At 43.8% G+C, this 18,486-nt stretch overlaps 2 protein-coding genes and 1 non-coding gene across 4 annotated transcripts in view; 2 read left to right on the top strand and 1 right to left on the bottom strand.

Annotated features, from left to right (window-relative positions):
- LOC141927600 (transmembrane 9 superfamily member 2-like) overlaps positions 1 to 970 on the bottom strand; it is a 32,814-nt gene extending 31,844 nt beyond the window's left edge. The window contains exons 1-2 of the mRNA XM_074834739.1: positions 724 to 970; positions 124 to 191 (exon numbers count right to left, since the gene is read on the bottom strand). Of these exons, the coding sequence (XP_074690840.1) occupies positions 124 to 191; positions 724 to 840 (185 nt within the window). The 5' untranslated portion in view covers positions 841 to 970. The remainder of the gene's footprint in view (positions 1 to 123; positions 192 to 723) is intronic.
- A 6,735-nt stretch (positions 971 to 7,705) lies between these two features.
- On the top strand, positions 7,706 to 18,486 carry RBMX (RNA binding motif protein X-linked). Of its 2 annotated transcripts, none has more exons than XM_074834738.1 (9): positions 7,706 to 7,922; positions 9,353 to 9,479; positions 9,670 to 9,776; positions 15,159 to 15,330; positions 16,426 to 16,542; positions 16,902 to 17,016; positions 17,127 to 17,252; positions 17,344 to 17,432; positions 17,931 to 18,486. In XM_074834738.1, the coding sequence occupies exons 2-9, from the start codon at positions 9,371 to 9,373 to the stop codon at positions 18,236 to 18,238; spliced, it is 1,143 nt and encodes a 380-aa protein (XP_074690839.1). In that variant the 5' UTR covers positions 7,706 to 7,922; positions 9,353 to 9,370; the 3' UTR covers positions 18,239 to 18,486. The 2 variants fall into 2 exon arrangements, with proteins under 2 accessions (XP_074690839.1, XP_074690838.1); XM_074834737.1 differs by having other exon boundaries at positions 17,329 to 17,432.
- LOC141928027 (small nucleolar RNA SNORD61) lies at positions 9,527 to 9,599 on the top strand. The gene has a single exon (XR_012624650.1). It is a non-coding gene; the product is annotated as a small nucleolar RNA SNORD61 (small nucleolar RNA).

Genomic DNA, 18,486 nt, shown 5'->3' with positions numbered 1-18,486 from the left:
ATCCCTACATTCCAAATACTGCTTACAAGAAACACACATACTGTATCAGGAGTTGCAGCGCTGCACTGAGAACAGAAAACAGGCTTTCCAAATGCTTCTGAAAGCCTGTTGCGATGTACTTACGCATCATACTCATATGGCAGAACCGATTCTACTGAGTCCAGTCTGTTCACGAAGAGCTCGATTAGTGACTGAAACAGGGAAGGGCAGGAGGAGAAAAAGTATGAAAATACAGACTTGCAAAAACAGATGTGCGGCCAACACGAATCGCATCGCTAGCTGGCAAGAGCTGTTACAAGTTTCGGAGCTGACTATCCCACGGCGGAGTTACCACAGACTTCTGACAGGCCCCGACCGCCGCCGCGGACTGGGCCACGCCAGAGCCGCCCCCCCCCGGCAGCGCCGCCGCCACAGGAGGCTGCACCAAGGAACGAAGCACCGGCGAAGGACCCTCCCGCCGCCGGCTGAAAAGTTCAGCGGGAAAAGGGGAGGGTTTCACCGTAAAAAAACCACCGGGTGCACCAAGGGAAAGGGAGAGCGGGGTGGTTAGCTTCCCGGAGCAAAGGTTGTCGCCTGAGGGAGAACGGCCGGAGCCCGCACGCAGCGGGGCGGGGAGTACTCAGCGGTCTCCCCCCTCGCCGCTGAAACCCTTCCCCCGCTCGGGGTTTCCGCGGCGCGGGGGGGACGGACGCCCGTGTCGGGCCCTCCCGGGAGGGCTCTCACCTTGCAGCCCTCGCTCTCCTCGCCCTCCTCACAGAAGCTGACGGGCGCCAAGCCGGGCAGGTAGAAGGCGGCGCAGAGGGGTGCCACCAGCAAGAGTCCGACCGCCAGCAGCCTCATCTTCCAGCCTGAAGGGGCGAAGGCACCATGAGCCGAGGCTGCAGCCCCGACTCCCCGGCCAGCGCCTTGCAGAGGCGGCCTCAGCCGAGGCGGAGGCCGGTGGCGGCGGCGTCACAAGCGCGTTGGGGCCGCGGCGCCTGCGCGGTGAGGAGGTGAAGCTCTGGGCGCCATCTTGAGGGAGGGCACCCTGAGGCGGGCGGCTCTGCTCCTACCGGAGGCCGCTCTTGGCTGCGGGACGTTTAGCCGGGGTGTCGCCTCTCTCTCGGTGCGGAGGTGGTTTCCTTTCTTGTTGCCTTCCACGCTCAACTCAGCCTTTTTTCCCCAGAGTCCCCTGTGGTGACTCGTACCGGAACGTTTTTTAAGGTGTTAGCCCCCAAAATAGCATTGAAAGACTTAAACTGGATCTTACCAGCTCAGAAATTAGGGGTAGAAATCGAAGATTTTGTATTACAACCTTCATCTGTGACTTTTAAGAATTACACTTGATGATTTTTTTGATGTCTGGTCTAGCAGTTTGTGATGTTTGCAGCCAATGGCAGTGGGATGCACACCAGCTCGTGGTGTCCCGTGGCTCCTTGCTACAACGCGGCCACAGAGGTGCCACAAACGTGATGCCAAGCTCCAGGCTGGCTCGTTCAGGTGGCAATGGCAGGAGCAGCGCTCGGGGACAGCTGCAAAACCTGTCTGAGAAGCAGGGTAAGTACGGTGATGGCTGCAAGCCAAGCTCCGTGCTACCATGGCGAGACAGGTATGCACTGCTGTCCAAGACAATTGTGCTAAAGGCATTGCTGTTGATACTGGGTAGACAACACCTCCGTCTTCCTCTCTGTATTTCCTATTTAGGCAAGCTGTTGCCACTCTGGTTCCAACCTGTGACACTACATTTGCATTACCCCTGCAAAACCTCCAACAACTTTACCAAACTCATCGATCAGCGGTGAGTTGCCCTTACCGTAGGACGGCACCAGGCAAAAGGAGGAAGAATAAAAGGTGCATAGTAATTGCTTATCTTGTGTCTTTTCCGCTGAGCCTGGAAAATTTGAGTTGTCATTTCAGGCAGCTCCAGCTATGTCTTAGGAACCTGTGATCCACCTGGTATTGCTAAACTGAAAGGGGCCACAATTATATCCCAAACAGGTGATTTGGGAGAAGCATGTTAGGGAGTTCCAGTTCAGAAATGGTTGACAAAGTCAGTTCCAGAAACAATTATTTTGTGCTGTTCTCATCCACTCTAGTCCGAGTTCTACAGAGGAAAAATGCTGAATTTCTACAAATACCTGTCAACTGACAGCTGCCTAGAAAATTGCTCTTTGTCATGAGAGTATTAAATGGATCTTTTCAGTTATTAGTTTTTGACCATATATCTAGAGGGAATTACATTCCCTTTTTTATTCATTCCGAATGAGTCTTATGTGATCAGATTATTTATGTATTCATTAGTCCTCATTCCCCAGCTCTCCTGAACCCTTTATCCAGTTTAAACCCAAAGTATAATGAACTTGGTAAAAGGCCAGTATGTTTGATGAATATACACAGCATGGTACAAGGGAGATCCAAAGTACTGCCCTCTGTATGAACAAGTTTGTAGTGTAAATTCAACTACATTGTTAAACATCATAGGATTCATTGAAGAGAGTGACATTTTAGGTGAAAGCTACCATAAAAATTCATAAAATATTACCCTCATGGAATGTTGTCCACCTCTCCCATCTAGTGGCCTCATTTTTATGGTTATCAGTGAAAAGGCATGAAGGGATCAGCTTATATGTATGTGGGTGTTTTGCTGATTAAGGATACCAATTAAACTCAGACACCAGAGTGAAAAGAGTAGGCTATTTTACTAGTGATAACTAAATAATGCAACAGTAATACAGAAAACATGCAGTAAGGAAAAGACAGAATAATGCACTTAAAGCAAACAAATAGGAAAATACAGGGTAATGCATCAAATCATTACTACACGAGAGAGAGAATAGTGATTAAGAAAGATCCATCACCACTTGCATATGTTACCATCATCCAGATCCGCAGACGCTGGGCAGCCCCGGTTACAGTGAGGATTTGGAGAGCCTGTCCCGGCAAGTGGGAAGTCCTACGCAGTGTGTCCACCCATAGGTGAGGCATCCAAAGTCGCTGCAAGCGGGTCCAGCCTTATATACCAAAAATCGGCAAGCCAGAATAACTGGCACCTTTGTTTTGAGCGGAAAATATCTGATTTCATTCTCCTGTTGGATTCCACCCAAAGCCTGGCCAGGGCTCGGGAGTGAGAACCAAGGGAGTTTCTAACAAGGCCAAATACTTGGGTTCTCAGCCTTGAACAAGGCTGAGAAAGGAAAGTTGGATACATTCTCTTGGCCTTTCTCCTCACTGCTGATTATATTCTGTCTAAGCTGCATCTTTCACTAGTGAGCTTACATATTTTGTTAATGACTACATGCTAAGTTAGCTTTGGCTCAGGGCCTGTTGTTCAGGCTTCAGTATTTCAACGCTTTAGCACTTTTTACATCAGCATAAGTGGGTTGTTATAACCTACTACAATACCTACTAGCACAGTGGTTATCAGTTATAAAATATACAGGATTCATCTATAGGTCAACTCTGGCTTGGGCCTGCTGTCCAAGCCTTAGCACTTCAGTGCATTTATAAATAACATACTTAATTGCATTTCTTCTACTTTTAAAAATGTAAGGAAAATTTTCTAAGCTGTGATAATGCAAGAGTGACTCTATCTATGCTAGTTAGATAGCAACTGTCTTCTGTGTAAAGGTTGGTAGAGTTTTTCTGGTCTCTGTTTGCCCAGTTATCCCATCTAAGTCTGTTTCCTATTCTGTAGGAGCCAGTATTAGGACCACTTATTACTATCTTCATTTCCTATCAGAAAATTCAAAGTTGGGAGGTCATTTGCAAAGGAAACTATCATGGCTCTTCAGCCTTGAACTTCTTACTGAATGAAACATATTCAGACTGCTGTTTGTTTTCCGAAGATTTCTGTAGTTTTTCTACAAAAATTCAAACTTACAAAAAAGAAAAAGAAAAAAAAGAAGGAGAGAACAGGGAAAAATAGAAAGATTTATATATCTTGTAATCTTCTAGGAAAAAGATCTGTCTTACTGAACTTGGAGCAAGACCATGCGTAAACTATGTAGTGGAATACAGTAAAATACTGTTCCAGTTTGCAGTGCAGATGGAACTAAGGTTTTGATGAAAAGCCTGATGAAGGTATCTTTTAGGTCAAAGGCCAGAAGAATTTGGCCCTAATACAATTACAGCAGTTACATTCAAATGCTGTTTCAAGTGTAATTATGTTCATCCAATCCCATCTAGCTACATGTACAGTATATGTTAATAAAATGAATCCTGGAGTTACCAATGAAATATTTTACTTTTTAATCAGAGGAGAAAAAAGAGACTTTAGTTTGCATTCACTTATCTGCCAATTACTTGTGAGAAGTCAGCAAATATACTACTGTAGGTCATAGATGCACACTGAGACTCCAGATATAGATGGAGAATATTTTTAGCATGTTTCTTACCAGACTAACAATTCGCTGTCATTTTCACTATCCATTGCAGGGAGGATCTGAGATTTAAATTCTTTTGTATTGAAACTAGAATTTGAACCTTTTTTCATATGATAATTGGATGAGTATCTAGCTATGCCGTTCTTCAGCAACTGCATTGTTATCACGTGCAGTGCCCTCCCACTTCGTTACAGGTCATCTTTCCCTTTTCCCATGCACAGTAACAGCATCCAGAAACTCTTAGCATCTATGCGGGAAAGGTGATCATCTTTAAGTACGTACTACAGTCTAGAGAAGTGTTTGAGAGCTACCTTCTTTTGTATTCTCAGCAGGTCTATGAGGTAGTCTGAAGCAATGTTGTCTTCTGCTTTCCCTAACACAAAGAGCAGTTGAATATCAGTATCTGAGCAGAGGAGACTGAAAAGCTGAAAATAGAACAGAGTCTGATGTTCTTTTATCAGGATGCAACAATTATGCAGCTCCGCAACTGTAGCAGCACTGGGCAGTACCAGTAGAGTCTATGGACTCTGTGGCACCTCTCAGAAATAAAGGTCTATGGAATACCACAGGGGAGAAGTCCCAGAGAAGTTGAGCAATGTCCATCCCACATGTTAAGAAAGTGGATAAGGTAATATGCTGGTGGACCATATTCTTTGTCTCCTATGACTCTTACAGGCCAACACAGCCTTAGGAGACTACACCACTGTTTCTGGCTGCTTCAACCCCACCCACCCCCTCCTACTGCTCCATGCAGCACAGGAAGGGGTCGGGAGGGCAGTAGATACAGGTGGGAAAGGCAGCATTTTGTTCCTTTTAGCTCTGTCCTGATCCAATGTTGGAGAAGGTTTCAATATGATCCCAAAAGCAAGATTAAGTCACAGACAAGGTCAAATGCCATACACCCAAAACAGTTTTTATTATTAAAAGTGAAGAGTGGTAATGATAGGCTAGAATGGAGGGAAAAGAAAGAAATCAAGCAAGCATCCAGAATAGAGTTGCAAGAATAATCACCACCATGGATCCAGCAGAGTCCTGTTGGTCTTCAGTTCTTCAGTGGTGGGTGTACAAACAGCAAAGTTCTCTGTCACATTTTAAGCTCATCTTATCAGCTGATTTGCATACTAGACAAAGAGAGGCAGGTATTCCGCGAAATCATTTCCATGAGAGACGAGAAAAAAGGTGGAGCATGGGTTCTGCACATATAAAGAGGGGGAATGGGGTGCACCACCCATTGTCCAGTTGAGAAGTGGTTGTGCTCGCCCTGCCCACTTTTGGTTTTGTCTCAGTTCCCACAGATTTGCTGACTTTATGCTTCTTGAGCAATCATCTGGCTTCTGGGGCAAAAATGATCACCTCTTATCAGTTCTTATCACCTCCTCACTGGTGAAGTGGCAAAGCCGTTTGCAAGGCATGCATGGCATCTGGCGTACACAATAGAGCCACAAAGTATCGGGCTTACACAGTGGAGCCAGTGATCAGCAGTCCTTGTGCTTGATGGGAAACACTCGGTTTCATTCAGTCCACGTTTCCCCCTCTTTGAGGCTTATCTAAGGAGTTTGTCAATACAACTGAAAGGGAGTGAGAGGGTGCATCCTTCCATATACTCCTGCTTCCTTGGGTGTTCCTTAGACTAATTACAAAGGCCACAGCTGGTCCTCGATGAATGTTGGAGGCATTACTTACACCACCCCGTGGCTCAAAGCACACACACAAGCAGGCTTTGAGACAATCATTTGACATTTCAGTCTCTCACAAGCTCCCACCAGGTTCGTTGTAGAGCGCAGCCAGCCCTAGGAACTTCTCAATGAAGGCATGCTGTGGTGTCTGTAAGGAAAGGGATTATTGCTGTGTACAAGCAAGAGACCCACTGCCTACTGTGCAGCATGGATACCCTCTGAAAAGCCCTAGGAAAACCCCCCCGGTGCCCTGCCACAACTGATGCAGGTGCTGCACTCTGGAGACCAGCTCCTCAGACCTGTCAGGCATCCCTCCACACCACAGATCCCCAGGAATGCGCAGGGACCGGCCGTTGGCATCCTGTTATCAAACCGGGGACTGTCACCAAAATCGGGAATAAAACTCCTTAATGCTGGGTTTCACATTAATGAGCAGACATTACTTTATTTGGCTGGGGACATGAAGGAATCGTTCCACCCATGTCCACCGTATGTTGCTTCAGCCAAACCGTACATCACTGTTACATACTTCTACGTAAAATTTCCCGGAACTAATTATCATATCTACATAGTCATTAAGCGTGCGGCTGTGGGGCTCTGAGGGGCTTCCATAGGGTCTTTGGCAGTCTTAGCTCTGTTTGTTACAGTCCTTGATTACTTACCTAGTTTTGACTAGTTTTCTTAAGTACATTCTGAGATAAAATGGTGTAAACTGTCCTTGCTGATTAAATTAGTAACTATCTTACAACAGGATCAGGGGATTCACTTAAGGTTCTAAATCCCCTGGTTAATCCTAGGGGGATTTCAGCATGGGAACCAAGTGTATTAAGTAATTTACCTGTGATATTGTTCCCTCACTGCACAAGGATGAGTCAGGAGCTATATGAAATCCTAAAACGTTCAAGGAACCTGCAATTCCTTAGCTTTTGCACCTTGTAGAAATCAACTCTAAGGTCCTTCTTCAAGGCGTAGGAGTGGGTGTTATTTACAGGTCCTGGCTGCCAGTTTTTGGTGACCAAGTTCACCGTGCTTCTGGAATTTTTATAAAAAGTAACAAATGGAGATAGACTTGCAAAATAGTTGTCCTGATTAAAAGCCACACAGAATACACAATCAGACAACTTCCGTTTTGGTTTTGTCACTTAGATTTTAAGAACGTAACAGAAAAATCCATTTTTGTTTTTAAATCTAAAGACTGCATGGTGATTAGACTGGGTGACTCTAATAGAACTTGTTGACAGATTAATACTGGTTTAGATAATCCACAGATTCAAATTATGAAAATTTAGCCAATTTATGTATGCAAAAACTTCCTCCTAACTTTTCAGCTATCAGGTTTTAGCCAGCAAAATAAAATAGCCACAACTGAACTTCAGGTATAATTAAAAAATAGTTAAACCGGTGCACAACTTCGTGCTATCAGCAACATATTTTAAACCACACTTCTTCCAGTTTACTGTAAGTCTCGAAGGAAGGGGTATTGACAGACACACATATTAATTAAACTAACTAAAAATGCCTTTAAGGCCGTTTTAGCAGCACGGGGTGAACCTCCCGCACAGACACTTCCCCACACCTAAACTGACCCTCCTGGGAGTGATTTTGCTTCCAAAGTAGTGATGCAACCGGTCCTCCGGCCGGTGCACGCCCCGTCTCCAGGCGGGCCGGGGTGCCCCGGGGACCGCCGGCGGGCGGCTCCCCGTGGCCCCGGGAGAGCTGAGGCGGCCCCGGGGGACCCCCGCGTCGGGCGGGCTGCGGCCTCCCCCTGCCGGGCTCGCCGCCGCATGCATCCGGGGCTGCAGCCGGCCGGTGACGTCAGCGGTATAAAGGCCTGCAGCGCCTTTGTTCGTTCTCATTGCGCAGTTGCGGTTCGGTGGGAGCGGAGGTGAGTGCTGCCGGGCTGAGCGGAGCAGGCCCGGGCGGCTCGGGGGAAGGGGAGAGCGGGCCCTACGGGGCGGGAGCGGGCTGCGGAAAGTGACGGCGAGGCGAAAGGCTCGGCCCGCGGTTGAGGGAGCTGGGTCTCGCACGCCCGCTGCTGCGGGCCCGCGGCGCGGCGGAGCCAGGCCTGTCCGCCTGGCCCTGTGTGGGGCGGAGGGAGCAGCGCGGCTGTGGCGGGGTGAGAGGAGGGGGTGTCCCGCAGCCGCGTGAGGCGCGGTGGCCGCCATTTTAGGTACGGGGGCTTCTGCTCGAGGTCCCGCCGGGTGGGCCTCCACATCCCCGAGGAGGACGAAGGGAGGGCGGCGGCCGCGCCTGGAGGGCCGGGCGGACAGCTCAAAACGGGTTGATGAGCGGTCGGGTTAGCACCGAGGTGGTCGTTCGGCGCCGGGAGGGAGAAGAGTCCCTGCCTAAGGTGTCCGCCATTTTGTGGAGGTGCCTGAAGACCGCGGAGGGTCTGACGCTCCCCCCACCCCTCCCCCGCTCCCCCAGTTTCCCGGCCCGGTGCGCTCCGTCGCGGGCTAGAGAAGGGGGGCTGCCGCGGGCGCGGCGTGGCCTCCGGGGCGGCCCGGTCCCCGCCGGTGTCCTGCGGCCCGGGGGCTGCTTTGTCCCTGTGCTCCCGGTGTGCTGGGGGAGCTGCGCAGGCCCTCCTTGCACGCTGCTGCGGGCTTTCCCGCCATTGGGCTGGAGGCATGCGGGGAACGTTTATCCACAGGCGCCAGGCGTTTTGCCAGGCACTTTGAGGTTTTGCTTTGTCTTCGGCTTTTCTTTTTTTTTTTTTTTTTAGCCTTCCCGCCCCCGTCTTGCCTTAGTTGTGGCCTTGTTATGTAGAACTGCAGGGATAGTCTGGTTTTCTTTAAGGCTGACATGTTGTGCAGGCCAGGACTTTGGCGTAGTCTCGATGTACTTTAAATAATTTGAAGAATGAGCTTAATTTGGAATGTTGGCCAAAGCTGACCTTAAAGTTAATATTTTGGTATTACTTTGACATATTAAGTAAATTTCTTGAAACATATATGACAGGATTTAGACGGACAGAGTTCTTGGATTACCATTGAGGACAAAAAGTAACTCTGAAAGACTTTCACATTCATCAATACCACTTCATCTTAAGAGAGTTCTTATCAGTGCTTTGTTCCGCTTTATAGTGCTTCACATTATACAGTATTTCAAATAGATTAACCGAAGGCAGTACTACTTGTAGTTTCTTTAGTCTGAAAATTCTTATTTTTAATGTTCTTTATACCTCGTATCTCTTAATTGACATCTTGCTCAAGAAAATTTGCTTGTACTTTTGAGGAATGAAGTAATTTATGAGTGGTATGGAAGTGTCTGTTGCAGTCTGATGTTTTGTTAATAACAACCTTATGCTTTTACTAGGTCATTTGCAGAATCAAAATGGTTGAAGCAGATCGTCCTGGGAAACTGTTCATTGGGGGCCTGAACACAGAGACAAATGAAAAAGCCCTCGAGGCTGTATTTGGCAAATATGGACGCATCGTGGAAGGTAAAAAATTTTCTATTTTAAGATAACAAAAAATAAGCAACAACATAGCTGTGATGACGTTTTTGGCATTGATCATCTGAAATGATGGTGCTTTCATGTCCTCTAAGAAGTTCTGAGCTTAAAAGGTTAAATAAAGGTTAAGTGTTGCTACTTAATTACAAGAAGTGGTAACTTGGCTTTATTTTTGCAGTCCTTTTGATGAAAGATCGTGAAACCAACAAGTCCAGAGGATTTGCGTTTGTCACATTTGAGAGTCCAGCAGATGCAAAAGATGCTGCCAGAGATATGAATGGAAAGGTAGGAATTAAGACCAGTTATATATTGCTGTTGCTACTGACCAGCAGTATTGATTTTTGAGGTAAATTAACTAGTAATAAAATTTAGGAAGACAGTGGGTTAGAAGACCCTGGAGACAAGTCATAACTTTAAATTTGGCAAAATGTCTTTGTCTCCATGAAGCTAGAATCACTTTCTCCTGATTATGGATTTGACAGTAGAAAGTGAAGACTGGCTGGCAGACAGTTATACTCTCCTTTTTATTTAATGGATGATGGAGGGCTTTTTAGTAGTCATCTCTTTGTTCTTGCATGTCTCCTATAACGTTTTTGTTTTATCATGTTTGAATGCAGTACTGTGTAAGTGATGCTTCAGGGAAGTGGCTTACCTGACAACTATTAATGGTTCCCTTAACATGGGTTTAATGGACTTCCCTACTGTGCTGAAGTGTTGATGTGCTATCTGGTAATCTGTAGATAACCTCCTACATTTGTGAGTTGCATCAGCAATCTACTTGGCATGTATGAGGACTGTCTTGCCAGTTAATGTGAAATAACTTTGCAGTGAGCCAGCAATTGAATTTGGTTGTTTACACCCAACAATGCAATGATAGGACTTAAAGAGGAAATAAAAATTTAATGCATATGTAATGTCTTTAAAAAGAAAAACCTAGGACTTTGAAGCAAAAGTTAAGTTCCAAGATAAATACCAGGATAGTTAAATAATTGTAGGCTATTGTGATCTGAGTCTGGTCTGGCATGTGTTTGAAAAGCTAGGTGCAAGTTTGCAAGCAACTTAATGGTCAGCAGCTGCTCATCTTCATAGAGGTGCTGTCTCTTTAGGCAGAGAAAACAGTCTTCTCCGTTAACTTGACTTTCAGACTCTGCTCTTTCATGCATAATCTGAACGGTTGTGTTAAGGTCACACTGCATTGGCCTTTTTTTAAGCAGTGTCTCTGAGATGCCATTCATGTAAGGTGAAGAAGCCTCTACTGATTCTGATTGATTCATGCTTGGGATTTTGATAGCTGTTTGTCTTGTTAGTGTAAGACATTGAAGTGGAAGAAAAGTCATTGCAGTCAGTAAATCATAATAAGTACTTGCACTTTGGGAGTAAGAAAAGGAGCTTGCAGTAGTGTTCACAGTGAACACAAATAGTCATACTTGCTTGTTTTGTGTTTATAGCAGGCTTTCTGATGTGTGTACTTAGGTTCTGGGTGCTTCAGGACAACCTCATGACATGTAGTGTTACTTTCTTTGGAGATTTGTTTCCTTTTTAAACAAGTTGGTAGTTTTTGTCAAGGCAGGGAGTGACAAGTCAGATAATGTCCTTTCTGTACCAGCCTAAACATCGTTAGAGGTGCTCCTTTTATTGAACTTATTCATTGTGTAGTTTGCTACAGTTCTGAAGAATTGTTCACTGCAGTTCCTAAATGTTGATTTCCTCTGAAGTAGTCATTACACTGCACCCTCATAAGGTAACTTCAAGCACCAATGACTAGTTGTCAGACTGAAAGTTCAGTCACTAATCCAAAGTGTTTGTGGAGTGCAGCTTTCAAATGAAAATACCTCTGAAAATAATCACCAGCTGTTGTAAATCTTGAATGTTGTGGCATGTGTTTGGTCACATTGGAAACGTTCAGGAAAGTAATGGTTAGTGAGGTAGCTAAGTGAGATTGAATGTGGCTGAGGTAATGTCTGCATGTTCTGGAATGCAGTGTCTGCATCACTGTCAAGAAATGCTAGAAAGTACTGCCTTGTGGATCATCATTCTCAAGGTTTCTGTCTTCAGCACTACAAATCTGAAAGTATATATTCATCTGCTTTGAAATTTAAACAGCAAATAGCGTATGAAAAGAACATCCTCACTTTGGATTTGGCCTAGAATGACCTCCTTAATACAAACCTTTAGGTGCTGCTGTGTATAGTTCCAGTTCTGTACTGGTCCGGCTTGATTGGACCATGGATATGAAAGATGTGGAAGAGGTTCATGAGGTAGTCTCTCATCCTCATCTTCAGAAAACCTTCTGGACAAGAAGTACTGCTTGTACCTCAAAGACTGCATTCTACATCTGAGGAGGAGTGATGCTTGAGCCATCCTGTGGGAAGAGATCATTGTAATAAACCAGAACTCGGAGTTTTTCTGTCCATTTGGAAATGATGAATTGGAATGCTTATGAGAGTTTCAGGCACTTAAGAAGCATCAGCAGAAGCACTGTGCAGCCAGACAATAGTTCAGTCTGTAAGGAGTTGACCTCTAGTCAGGGGGAAGAGTTCTGCATCACCAGTGGGTTGAATTTCTTCAGAAGGACAGAATAAGCAAGTTGCAGCCAGTAGAAGAGGCTGACTTAGATTCTGCAAGAGTGAATTTGTATTTGATTTTTTGCTTTGCAAATGTTGATGAAAACTTTTTATCCAGCGTCTCATTTCTTTCTGTTTGGGAAGAAAGAGGGTTAATTATACTTCATTCTAAAACGGGACAAGCATAGACTAGTCTTACCTTGCTTGTTGAAGATTAATTTCAGTCCTGCAGGAAGAGGTCAGCAGATGATGATTTTGGAGTGGGAGTGGAGACTTTTCACTCAAATTACTTTCTCTGCAGAATTGGATCAATGTTAGCATGTCTGAGCAAGCACAGAAGAAATGTTAGAAGGTACTTTAGCATAGCAAATTACTAACCTTTAAGAGCAGCCTTAATTCATGGTAGTCAAGCCTACATCCTGGTGTCATGAAATGCACGTGCTTATCTGGACACAAGTGTGAATACTCCAGTAAAGGTCATCCTGTTGCAGTAGACCGTTCTCGTGATCTTTTGATTTTAAGTCCTGAAGACAAAATGGATAATTAAAGAGAGGATATGACCTTAGAAGAAACATCCAGGACAAGCCAAAGATTTAATTCCAGTGTAGACATGCCAAGCCAGCTGGACTGTGTTAAGAGGTTGCAAGCAAATACTACAATCCAAACAACAGTCTAAACTGTACTCAGCGCTACAGAAGGTTGTCTTCCTCTAATCAACAGGAAGTGTTTCCAGTTCTTTTGGTGAAGAAGGAATACAATATGTAGAAGCTCAGCCTGATAATAAATGATTTTCAGTTCTTGAATTTATTGGGTGAAAGGAGGCCCAATTGATGTGTCATCAAGGAACGTGCAGAAATGGTGGAATCACTAACAGCATCAACAGTAAAATGATCCATTGGAGAGGAAAGCCCTGTGTGGTGTTTGGCTGCAGTTTCATGCAAGTTTCTGTAATGGTTTCTTTGGAATATCTGATTTCTGCCCCACTTGCAAAACTTCCCAAATTTCATTCATCTTTTCTGTTGGAATGTTGTACAGTTTGCAGGACAATTCTCTAATTCTGTTTGGTCAAGGTTCCCTTTCTCACTTTACAAAGCTGTATAGATTGTTCATTCCATATATAGGAATGTTTATGATCGCCAATCTATTATCCTTAAATGACTCATATCTTAAATTACTTTCCTGCTTTTTGGCACCAAGGTGACTCCACTTTATGGTGCCCATATCATACTAAAAATGCTACTGTAACACTCTGAATCAAGGTTACAAACACCAACTGTGACAGCTGGTGCTTTGGGCTTGTTGAGAAAAAAAAGTTCCTTATGCTGAGATGCCTTGTGTGTTTTATCTGTTCAGTGAGATGAGACTTTCTTCTTTGAGCTAAGAACCTATAAAATGGAGTTGTCCCCTCTGCTTTAAAATAGAACAAACTTTGACAAATACCTTCTTGCTAACAAGAAAAATAATCTTCTTGGACCTAAATGAAAGGTCTTTTTGGATCCTAGGCACGGCTTTTTAAGACTGCTTGCATAAAGCGGTTTTGAAAGAAACCTATCTTTTGCCTAGGTAAGATGCATAAGTGCAAGGAAATAGGAGGAGAAATTATAAAGAAAACTGTACCTCCTATATAAAAAAGGAAAGAACTTGGACCTAGCATCCAGGTTTTCAGAACCCATGCTAGCAGATGGGGATGATGTTTGGTTTCCAAACTTCAAACTGTCAAAAATCTGCCATGAATTTGAGGGCAGCAGTGGTCATGATGGCAAAGCTTAAGGCTTCAAGACCACTGTTCCTGTTTTGAGAAGGATGACTGAGACAGATGAATGATGATGGCAAAAGAATACAGTACAAACTGAGAAGTTCCAGTGATTAGAGGTACTGACACTCGCCCCTGGAATGTTTCAGCTTGTGACACCAAAGGGCTTTTTGAGAAACCTTCCATAAGTAAAATATTTTTACTAAGTCAAAGTCAAGACCAATATGATTTTGCTAGTATTTTAAAGGTTTTTTTTCCTCACAATGGATCAAGTTGGACCTGTGGATATACTGTCAGCAGCTCAGAGTAAGACATTACTAGCAGTCATATTCTTGTTCATTTATTGCTGCAAAGAAGTGTAATAAACAACACTTCCTGCCTGTATAATTAATGAGTTGTCATATCAGAGTTAAATATTTAACTGCTAAAAAAGGCAACTTAAACCATGTTTTCCAGGAGAGGTGTGCAGTAACCTAACTTCAGCAGAGCTTGTGATCTTGGCTCTGCTACAGTTACCAGAAGTGTGATGTCTGAAAGATTACACAGAAATTTGATTAATTAGTTGAGTTACTCAATATGTCTTACCACCTGCTCATGTTTGAGGTATAATAGTTGGCTGCAGAGTTCCTGTTATTGCAGGTCTATAGTCCAGAAAAAGCTTCCACTTTTTTCTACAAAAAAACCACCAACCCACACAACAAAACCCCCAAACAAACAAAACCCAAACCACAAAGCACGTCCACTCTGGAAAAGCAAGTAATAGAGTAAATTGTGACAGTCACCTTTTTTGAAAACCCAACTTGAAACAGTAGAAAAGAGGGGTGAATTATCATACTTGGTCTGCTTTGTAGATGCTGAAATTACTTCTAAATACTTCAGTGATCACCGTTTTATCAGGACATCAAGAAAATGTACTAAACGGCCTCCCCATTGCCAGAAATCCCAACTGAAGCTAAGATACCTTCAGCTTAATCCTGTAACTACTGGTGCAGTCCTAGTTTGGTACAAAAGTCCGTGGCAATTGAAAGTAAATTGGAGATCATAAATCATGTTTCATTTACAGAATAAATGACATGGGGCTGCCGTAATCATTGGACACTTGTGTTTTCACTGAAAGTCCTTTCTGATGCTGCTCTGTATTTTTTTTCATCAATACCACAAGAATGAAGTACTGTAGAAATTAGGCCCAACGTGCTGCTGAGTACATGGGGACTAATACTGAAGACTGAAATCAGTTCTAGAGTTGCTCTAACTTTATAAAATGGAAGCCCTGTAATAGTGAAGCAAGAGGGGCTTAATTTAAGAAATACAAACATGACTGAGCAGTAAGTAAAGCAGCTTCTTCTTTAGTCATTAGATGGGAAGGCAATTAAAGTGGAACAAGCAACCAAGCCATCCTTTGAAAGTGGTGGTAGGCGTGGGCCGCCACCCCCTCCACGAAGCAGAGGTCCTCCCAGGGGCCTTAGAGGTGCAAGAGGCGGAAGTGGCGCGAGAGGACCACCTTCAAGAGGGAGTCACTTGGGTATGTATTTACCTCTCTCATTATATACTTGGACAACATACAAGAATCCCATTGGAAGATGACAGTAATCCTACTGGAAAAAAAAAAAGTCAAACAGCTGAATAGTGCACTCCTTGTTCTTTATTAAAATGATGAAATATGATCTCAGCAGTTTAGTCAAATTTTTGATTAGGCAAGTACACCTTAAGAAAAGGCTTTCAAATATGAAGATTCCCTTCTTCAACTAACACTCCACTTGACTTTTGGCTATGAAAGAAAAGCAAAACTCCTGCCCTGCACGTGAGAAAGGAAGCTTTCTGGTATTCAAGTTGAAAAAGCGATTCTCTTACACCAGGGAAAGGGAACTGCCTTTCATTCTTACTAGCAAGTGGTCTAAGCTTACTAAATTCTGGATCCTTCCAGGTCGTAGTGGGAGTTAGGAAAGCTGAGCCTTATTTGTTGTTACAAAATAGTAGTGTGTTGAGTTGAAGCTTTCTGAAGTAGAAGGATAGTACATTACTTGATACTGGATATTCTTTAACTTAAGATACAGCTATTTATTCAGAGACTTTTCAGTATCAAAACTGTTGCTTAAATGAAAAAGCAAGTAGCACCTGAGGTAAAACAGTAAAAGTTGTAATGCCAAAAAACCCCTGGAAATAGTGAAAACTCCTGTCTTGAAGAGTCTGTAGTAGGTTCTACAGACTCTGTAGTGCCTCTGTTCCCTCTCTGTGTAGTATCTTCTCTAGTACATCTTCCCAGGTGGTTCTTGTCTTCTGAGAACAGTAACTTGTTGAGCATTTAAGCTGTGACTGATTACAGATATCAGCTCTCTTTTGCCCTTGTGTCACCACACTCTGTGGCTTTTGGATAAGTTCTAAAAGACAGTTCTTGACAGGAATTTAGGCTGTCTAAAGCTAACTTGGGCTCACAGTTCTACCAGTAGCATCTAATAGTGGCCAAAACACAAGAGAAGGCTTTGAGGTCTAATTTCAGAGGTTTACTGTTGATCACATAGCAGTAATAACGGTGCCTAGGTTATTGTAGTTCAGGCTTTAGGGGCATACCAGGGAATATCACAGAAATAATAAGTTGGTTCATGGCTTATCCTTCTAGGGTCTTCTCGAGGGCCACTTCCCATGAAGAGAGGTCCACCTCCACGAAGTGGAGGCCCTCCACCTAAAAGATCTGCACCTTCAGGACCAGTGCGTAGCAGCAGTATGGGAGGAAGAGGTAAGGACTTCCTGAATTTGTTGCTTGGTCAGCTCTGTAGCACCTTACTCTTTCTTCAGGAATTGTTGCCGATCATTAATTATAACTTAGATCTGCTGTGGCATGGTGTGTTGTCTTTCTAATCTGTTGGTTCTCTCCATACCAATATCATTTTGTAGCCGTTTGGAACAATTTGGTGTGATTTGATGAGTATGTTCCTTCTAGTGCTGCTTTAAAACTCTACAAGCAGAAATGTAAAGTAGTATAAATGTAGGCTACAGAGATAATTTTAAATTGCTATAAAGAGTCTGTTAATACTTGCCTTGGAGTCTTCTGTGTGGCTAAATGCTAATTAAAAAATTTGGGCTGTTTCTCTTAAGCTCCTGTGTCACGTGGAAGAGACAGTTACGGTGGTCCTCCACGCAGAGAACCAATGCCATCACGAAGAGATGTCTACATGTCTCCAAGAGATGATGGCTATAGCACTAAAGACGGGTAAATTCTTTTACTAATTTAATTTGGCTTTTTTGTTCAGAGAGGGATTTTGATCCCTGATCTTTTGAGGTGTGACATATGGCTAACATCTCAATTCTTGTTCTCTGTAGTTACTCAAGCAGAGATTATCCCAGTTCCAGGGATACACGGGACTATGCACCACCTCCACGAGACTACGCATATCGTGATTATGGTCATTCCAGTTCACGTGATGAATACCCCTCTAGGGGATATAGGTACCTACTGTTGGATTTTTCTCCCTGTCATTTTATTGTTGCTGTGATCTCACTGATTTGTACTAAGTCTTAGTAGTCTTTCCTCCTATAGTGATCGTGATGGATACGGTGGCGGACGTGACAGAGACTACTCGGATCATCCAAGTGGAGGCTCCTACAGAGATTCATATGAGAGTTATGGTAAGAATCCATTTTGAGGATCATGTAGTAATCTGTACAAGTGTCATAAAATCTGACTTTTACTAGGTTGCTCATGTTTTAGGGGGAAGTGGCACACTTTTTTCCCCCTACAGTGAATGTGCAGTTGTTATCATTTGATCATCTTGTTAAATAAGCTATAAGCTAAAGAAGCAAAGTCTACAGTTCAGAATTGCAACTATCTCTGGAAAATATGGCTGAGTTTCTTCTCTAAAATAACAAGCTGTTCTGGAGTACCCAGTAAAGAGCCTGCCTGAATAAACACCGTCTTCATCCCTTCAGAGTCTTTAAATCCACTCACTGCCTGATATGCAATCCCCACTTTAAATACCATTAATGTGGCAGATTATATTAAGAACATCTCAATACATACAAAAGAGTAGCAGTAAACATTTAAATACAGCAATTCTGTAAATTCAGATTGAAATTGTTATATATAACTTATGGTGTTGCCATATTACCTGACCATTGACCCTGCAGGTAACTCACGTAGTGCTCCACCTGCACGAGGGCCCCCGCCATCTTATGGTGGAAGCAGTCGATATGATGATTACGGCAGCACACGAGATGGATATGGAAGCCGAGAAAGTTACTCAAGCAGCAGAAGTGATGTCTACTCAAGTGGCCGTGATCGTGTTGGAAGACAAGACAGGGGTCTTCCCCCATCCATGGAAAGGGGCTATCCACCTCCTCGTGATTCTTACAGTAGTTCAAGCCGCGGAGCCCCCAGAGGTGGTGGCCGTGGTGGAAGCAGATCCGATAGAGGTGGAGGCAGAAGCAGATACTAAAAACACTCTTAAACTTTTGGACCAAGACAGATTACTTCTCAAAACAGAAAAGTGGAAGTTGTTCTATCTTTACTACCAGAGGACTACTAAAAGGAAAAGTTGTTTTTACCTTTTTTATTGTTGCCTGTTAAGTTTTCTCCTCCATGACTTTTATGCTTTTGTGAGGAAAAGTTAAACCAATGTTTAATTTCATTTCAAAATTGTTAACATTTCTTTCAAAAAGCAGATGTTAAATGTATAAAACTTGA

The sequence above is a fragment of the Strix aluco genome, chromosome 10 (assembly GCF_031877795.1).
Source record: "Strix aluco isolate bStrAlu1 chromosome 10, bStrAlu1.hap1, whole genome shotgun sequence".
NCBI classification, from domain to species: Eukaryota; Metazoa; Chordata; class Aves; order Strigiformes; family Strigidae; genus Strix; species Strix aluco.
The sequence above is the reverse complement of the archived record's forward strand: the minus strand, read 5'-3'. Positions and strand labels throughout refer to the sequence as shown.